Raw genomic sequence first — 7,559 nt, 5'->3', positions numbered from 1 at the left:
CTCATGAGGAATATTCTCACTGCTCCAAAACTTCCCTCTTCTTTACTTATGAATCTCTGTCCTCTTTCTCCAGAAATCTTACAAACTATTGATATTTTTACCATCCCCTTAGTTTTGCCTTTTCCAGAATGTCATATAGTTGGAGTCATGTATTAGGTTGGCACAAAAGTAATTGCAGTTTTCCCATTCTTTTAATGCCAAAAACCGCAATTACTTTTGCACCAACCCAGTATTATGCAGCTTTTTCAGATGAACTTATTTCACTAATTAACATAAAGTCACCCTGCTCTGCTGCCTTTCTGTGTGGTCTCATCCACTTGAAGGCCTGCCCTCACAGTCTTTCTGATACATGTCTTTGTCTTCTCTATGCCTTGATGGAGAACTCCTTTAAATCACAGAATAATATTGTGTTTTATGGATGATTATTTTTTTCATTCACCTTTTGAACATCTCGCTTCTAGTTTGGGTGGTTATAGATAAAGCTGCTGTAAACATTCCTGTGCAGGCTTTGTGTGGACGTAACTTTTCATCTCAACTGAGTACATACCCAAGAGCATAATTTTTGGATTATATTGTGAAAATATGTTGGGATTGGTAAGAATTTGGTGGATTTCATAAGAGAAATCATTTGGTTCTGGTGTTGTCTTTTTTGGAATGTTCTCAATGTTAATTCACTTAATAGGCAGAGGGTGTTCAGATTGTGTATGTTTCTAGTGTGACCCAGGGAAGATTATGTCTCTCAAGGAATTGATACATTTCACCTTCTCATTGTTAACGTAGATGAACGAACATCCAGGAAAGTGTTACCTATACTAAGCAATGACGGCAACAACGTCTTCTTGTCTTTTCAGTTCTGTATAGGACATAGGCATTTATACAGTTCTCTGTTCAAATACGCACACACACACACACACACACTCACGCTTTTACTATGAATAAAATCTATTGCAGTCCTATCATTTAGAAAATCACATAATCCTGCTGGGTGCAGTGGCTTACGCCTGTAATCCCAGCACTTTGGGAGGCTGAGGCGGGTGAATCATGAGGTCGAGAGTTCGAGATCAGCCTGGCCAACATGGTGAAACCCTGTCTCTGCTAAAAATACAAAAAATTAGCTGGGCCTGGTGGCGGGTACCTGTAATCCCGGCTACTCAGGAGACTGAGGCAAGAAAGTCACATAATCCATTAGGTGATATTCCAATGTTTATTTAACTCATAACTTCTATAATACATTAATTTGAACTTACAGAAATCAAAAGTAAAGCATTTGGAAACTGATCCCAGAATATAGGACATTTCTACAGGAAACAAGATGTGAACATAAGACTCAATGAGTTTGATGGTGGTAATAATACTTAGGACTCAATTTATAATCTAATCAAATTAGATGAAGTACAATCATGAAATGTCCCATATTTTTCTCCTATGACCTTGTATAATGCTTTTACCGAGTAGAAAATTCCTAAGTCTACCCACCCAAGTAATTTTCTTACCCTGTTTTTGTTTGTTTGTTTTTGGTTTTTTGTTTTTTCAGTGGTGGCTTATTTGGCCTCCCCAGGATGGACTGGAGCATCAGTCGTGCCCGGGTTCATCACAGGACAGATACTCAAGACACCCTGATCACCATTAGGTGGACTTGAAGGAGCCAAAAACGGGCGCAGTGGCTCCTCAACAGAGACTCTCCTGAATGTATAGACATGGGAACCACCTTCAGCATCAAAAAAGGAAACATTCTGCATGCCCATATCCAGAAAAATCCCCACTCGCTGTAGCTTGCCATCTACGAAGAGGAAAGTCAGCGGCACCGTGCTGGCAGAGAGGAGGCTTCCAGCCCTCAAACTCACAGTCCAGAATCCACGCTCTGTGGTCAGCTGGATCCTCCCTTTGCGGTGAACAGATTCTCTGCAGACTCCCAGGTCCCATTCTGTGCTTGTTCCCACGTCCACCTCCCAGTAGTGGCGGCCACAGGTAAAGCGAGGGGAACCCAGGACACAAATGGACAAGTCAAATCTCTCAGCACGGTCTTGCCAATTGTGTCTGATGTGCCCACTTTGGACGCTCCTGAGGTCATCAGAAATGAGGAGGAAGTTGTTGGCTGTGTCACCATCCAAGGTCATATCCACTGTGAAAAGGAAAACAAGTTGATCAGCAAATGGACAGAAGCCCACCCCATGCCTCTCCTCTACTTCGCAGGCCCAGATATCTGACTTTGGTTTAATTCTCTTCTTCCCCCAAAATCAAAGCTTTTCATAAGGCAACTTCCCTGACTGGTTCAAATTCTCATAGGTATGCTTTGTGGCAATACCTGACTCTTATTCACAGTAGCAATTCTTATTTGACTTTATGTCACGTGTTTGCTTCATTGAACTTTTCTTCATTTAGAGTGGAGGGTCTCTGAACGCAGACACCATGACCCCCACCTTGATGCGTGGATAAATAAATGATAATTAAGACAATGCAAGTGGTCAATATTAAATATGTGTCTGCTTCCATATTATATTGCTCAATTCAGTATCTAGAGCCTGATTCCAGGCCTTTGTTTTCCATGTTTGTAAACAAATTAATTGTGCACGGTTCTGACAGATGGGATATCTCTGCAGCTGACAATATGATGGCAGAGGTGCCCGTCCTGGACATTAAGAGACTCCAAGGCCAGGAGGAGGAGGGGGGCCTTAGATGAAAGAATGTTTTCCATTCTACATGAGAGGTGAGACCTTAAGCAAAACAATGGTAAATTTTGGAGCCAAGAGAAAGGTATTTGAAAGTTGTTTGTCATAACTGACTGATTGTAGAGAATAAAGGCGGCCAATACAAAGGTCAATAATTTAGGGCATTGAGTATGTGGTTGACAGGTGAAGCTGCCAATTTTCATGAAGGAGGCAGTGTGATCTGACCTAAAGAAAATTAATTGTCCAGAGCATTCTGAAAAAAAGAAATCTACAGAACATATTATCCTTCAAGTCAAAAAACTGATATGATCACCAACATAGATTTTATAGATTATAGTAAAACCTGAGGGAATTGATTGCTGTTTGATAGTGAATTAGGGAATGAAATGAATGGATATGGACAAGGAAGGAGGAAGAATGTTCCAAACATGACGTGGACAGGGTGAATCTGTCCTCCATATTTCAGCACAGCGACAGTCAGGTAATGTTAGGTGAATGAGTAAAGATCATGGCTGTCACGGCAGAAGTGACCAGTGTCGGGGACATCATAGGGGCCCACCACCATTTATAGGTGTAATTCTTTGCCCAGGTTGACCATAATCTCTTCATGTAAATGTCCCTTTTCTCCAGAGTTATGGAGAGTGATCGTGTTTTCTGTAGCCAAGACCACTGTTGAAGCCCATGGCGCATGGATGAGACCAGCGTCTGCAGCTCACCCCACACTCACAGAAACAAACACCATAGGCGCTCCATTCCAAACTCTTCTCAACCCTGGGGTGAGGTTGTTTGGTACAATGGATGCCAATATTCGCCCTGCATGAGAATTACCAGGCCCATCTCAATGTCAGAGTCCTGGGAACCTTTGCTAGAGAGAAATTCAAATTAGGTTGCTCTATGTTTTCGCTACTCAGCAAAGTCCCCAAGACAGAGGGATCAATCCTGAGACTTCCCCGTTCAGCATCTGCATTTTAACAAAATTCCCAGGTAATCTGAGCACACTAAGTTTAGAGAATCCCTTGTCTAACCCATGACATAGACATTGGGTTTTTTTTTGTTGTTGTTGTTTGTTTGTTTTTGAGCCGGAGTCTTGCTCTGTCGCCCAGGCTGGAGTGCAGTGGCGCCATCTCAGCTCACTGCAAGCTCCGGCCCCCAGGTTCACGCCTTTCTCCTGTCTCAGCCTCCTGAGTAGCTGGGACTACAGGCGCCCGCTACCATGCCCGGCTAATTTTTTGTATTTTTAGTAGAGACAGTTTCACCATGTTAGCCAGGATGGTCTTGATCTCCTGACCTCGTGATCCCGGCCTCAGCCTCCCAAAGAGCGGGATTACAGGCGTGAGCCACCGCGCCCGGCTTTTTTTTTGGAGATCACCAGGAAATCCCCATATGGAATGGGGGGCCAATTGCACAAATGATTTTTCCTGGTCTGGTCATGAGAAGGGAGCAGGGTATATAGATTCCTTACCTTGGAACTTGCGCATTCTTGGGTTCATCTGCAGAATCTTCTTCAGCTTGGGCTCCAGTTCCTTGATGTGGGAAACCAGCCTCTCTAGCTGCCGATTGGGCCTGACTTTGTTCTTCTGAGAGACCGCAGAACAGCAACAGCAAAGTAGATCCTCCCCACGGGGCTCCTTCTGCAGTGAATTGATGCACTTGAGGCAGACGCTGCATCCACACTCCAGGGACATTGGTTTTTCTAGATAGTCTGAGCAGACGGGACAGCTGCTCGCTTCTTGGAAGAGTGCAGCCATGTCCACTGCCAGGGGAAAAGTGCACAAGGGAAGAAAATTTCCATGAGGTGAAAGCCTGTTACTTGTGACAAGTGACAACCTTTTCATACCTAGAGGTATTGTGTTCCAGCTTTGTCACTCCTAGAACAAGGCCATGAGTACACTCAAGCACATCCCCCCATCCCCCGTCTTCAGAGATCTGAAGTTCTACTGGGAAGGAAGTCACGAATCATCACTGTGCTCTGAGCCGAGGTGGAGGAAGGGTTCATTATCCTGGTAACCCAGCAGCTGAGCCTGAGCCAGTGACACGGCAGCACCCATGCGAGGAGCAGCGAGCTGGGGTCACTTCACCTCCTCCTAGGGCAGCCCGAGCAAGAGACTGATTGATGAACATAAGAATTAGGGGTTGGCCGGGCGCGGTGGCTCAAGCCTGTAATCCCAGCACTTTGGGAGGCCGAGACGGGCGGATCACGAGGTCAGGAGATCGAGACCATCCTGGCTAACACGGTGAAACCCCGTCTCTACTAAAAAATACAAAAAACTAGCCGGGCGAAGTGGCGGGCGCCTGTAGTCCCAGCTACTTGGGAGGCTGAGGCAGGAGAATGGCGTAAACCCGGGAGGCGGAGCTTGCAGTGAGCTGAGATCCGGCCACTGCACTCCAGCCTGGGCGACAGAGCATGACTCTGTCTCAAAAAAAAAAAAAAAAAAAAAGAATTAGGGGTTGGGAGGCCAGGTGTGCCTGTAATCCCAGCACTTTGGGAGGCTGGGGGTGGGTAGATCATCTGAGGTCATCAGAAGTTCGAGACCAGCCTGATCAACATGGTGAAATCCCATCTCTACTGAAAATACAAAAGAATTAGCCAGGTGTGGTGGCAGACGCCTGTAATCCCAGATACTTGAAAGGCTGAGGCAGGAGAATTGCTTGAACCTGGGAGGCAGAGGTTGCAGTGAGCCGAGATTGTGCCATTGCACTCCGTCCTGGGCAACAGAGTGAGACACCATTTCCAAAAAAAAAAAAAAAAAGAGGGACTGGATGCAGTAGCTCACATCTGTAATCCCAGCACTTTTCAAGGCCAAGGCAGGAAGATCCCTTGAGCCCAGGAGTTTGAGACCAGTCTGGGCAACACAGGAAGACCCTGTCTCTACAAATAATACAAAAATTAGCAGAGAGCAGAGATCTTGCCAGGTCACTCCAACCTGGACAACAGAGTAACACCCTGTCTCATAAAAAAAAAAAAAAAAAAAAAAAAAAATTACATCCTTCTCCAGCCTTGGAAATGAATACCAAATTGACTGCCACCACTCCTAGACTGGGGATCCAGGGTGACTGGTTTCTAACTCTGAGGCAGCGCTCAGACAGCCCTTGTTGAATTCCTTACTTACAAATTTCTCTCATTCATCCCCCCAAGTCATAACCCCCATTTCTAGACATCTAAGGAGGAAAAACACACACAGGCATGGACTCACCTCTTCTGCTGGAAGCTCCTCTGTCCTCCAGCTGCTTCCACCAGGAGCTCAGGTCTTGTGGGGAAGGGGCACACGAGGGCCTTTATTGGTGAGATTCCCACCTCCCACTGGGTCACACCCTGCCACGCCCTCTAACCTAATGAGGCTTTGATTTGATTATAACAGGGAGTTAGGTTTTTATTGGTGATATATCTCCAGTTCACTGTAACTTTACTAAATCCTTCATCCTGACAGTGTATTTTTCTTTCATATGAAGGTAAGATTAAATTGCCTTTATATTAAATTAGGCTTAATGTACTAACTTCAAAAGCTTATTTTAGAGATGTTTCCATCACTTGTCAGGAAAGATAATTCCTGTAATATGTTGTAGGCTTGAAGCTTTGCTTGGAATCCTAAAGTATTACGTATGATTGGATTTGCAATTTTACAAAATGGCTTAAATTCGTATACATCAGACTCAAAGGTAATAAGGGCATGCATCCCATTGAGGAAAATCTAGGCAATTTTTATTTATTTGCATTGGTTTATTTCTGGTTTTGAAAAAATTTCATACTTCTTTGGAAAAAATTAAATAATTACTATTTTGACAAATGACCATTAAGCTTCTTGGACCCTGAGTACTTCAGAGAGTGTTAGGATAAAAGCCACAATTAAAAAAAAAAAAAAAAAAAAAAAAAAAAGATGATTTTCTGGTGAAACTTGAGTTCTCAGATAGAAATTGCTACCCTTGATGTGAGTTGTGCTTTCTTTCATTTGAATCAACCCCGAACCTTTTCCTTTTCATGCCTTTCTGTGTAGTGGGATCTTTACTGCTTTGTTTTCAAATTTCAAATAATTTGAATATAATCTTATCATTTTCCCTATCCCCCTTGGCACATATTAAAGGAATTTTCTCTTTTTGCATAATTAAAAATAAAGACCTAATTTTGGTCAGCTTTAAAGATGATCCCTCATGGGATTGGAGGACTCTGAGACACGCAGGTCTTGTTTTGGTTTACTTTTTTTCTCTTTACTTTCAGTTGACATGTAATAATCGTACATGTTTATGGCACACAGTGATATTTTCACACATGCATAAAGTGTGTAATAATCAAGTCAGAGGCCAGGCACGGTGGCTCAAGCCTGTAATCCCAGCACTTTGGGAGGCCGAGACGGGCGGATCACGAGGTCAGGAGATCGAGACCATCCTGGCTAACACAGTGAAACCCCGTCTCTACTAAAAATACAAAAAACTAGCCGGGCGTGGTGGCGGGTGCCTGTAGTCCCAGCTACTCGGGAGGCTGAGGCCGGAGAATGGCGTAAACCCGGGAGGCGGAGCTTGCAGTGAGCTGAGATCCGGCCACTGCACTCCAGCCTGGGCGGCAGAGCGAGACTCCGTCTCAAAAAAAAAAAAAAAAAAAAAAAAAAAAAAATCAAGTCAGGATAATTAGCACACTCTAAAACATTTATTTCTTTTCTTTCTTTTTTTTTTTTTTGAGACAGAGTCTCACTCTGTCGGCCATGCTGGAGTGCAGTGGCACGAACTCGTTTCACTGCAACATCCGGCTCCTGGGCTCAAGCAATTCTCCTGCCTCAGCCTCCTGAGTAGCTGGGATTACAGGTATGTGCCACCATGTCTGGCTAATTTTTTTTTTTTTTTCAGTAGAGATAGGTTTTCACCATTTTGGCCAGGCTGGTCTCGAACTCCTTACCTCAG

At 44.1% G+C, this 7,559-nt stretch overlaps 1 protein-coding gene across 1 annotated transcript; it reads right to left on the bottom strand.

Annotated features, from left to right (window-relative positions):
* Positions 1 to 1,541: 1,541 nt before the first annotated feature.
* Positions 1,542 to 4,504, bottom strand: LOC105487261 (ret finger protein like 1). The gene is made up of 2 exons (XM_011750679.2): positions 4,132 to 4,504; positions 1,542 to 2,122 (listed from the first exon to the last, which is right to left on the bottom strand). Exons 1-2 carry the CDS (start codon positions 4,502 to 4,504, stop codon positions 1,542 to 1,544), a joined length of 954 nt encoding a protein of 317 aa, XP_011748981.2.
* Positions 4,505 to 7,559: the final 3,055 nt, after the last annotated feature.

This window comes from Macaca nemestrina, chromosome 15 (assembly GCF_043159975.1).
Source record: "Macaca nemestrina isolate mMacNem1 chromosome 15, mMacNem.hap1, whole genome shotgun sequence".
NCBI lineage: Eukaryota > Metazoa > Chordata > Mammalia > Primates > Cercopithecidae > Macaca > Macaca nemestrina.
Note: the sequence above shows the minus strand (reverse complement) of the source record. Positions and strands in the feature narration are given on the sequence as shown.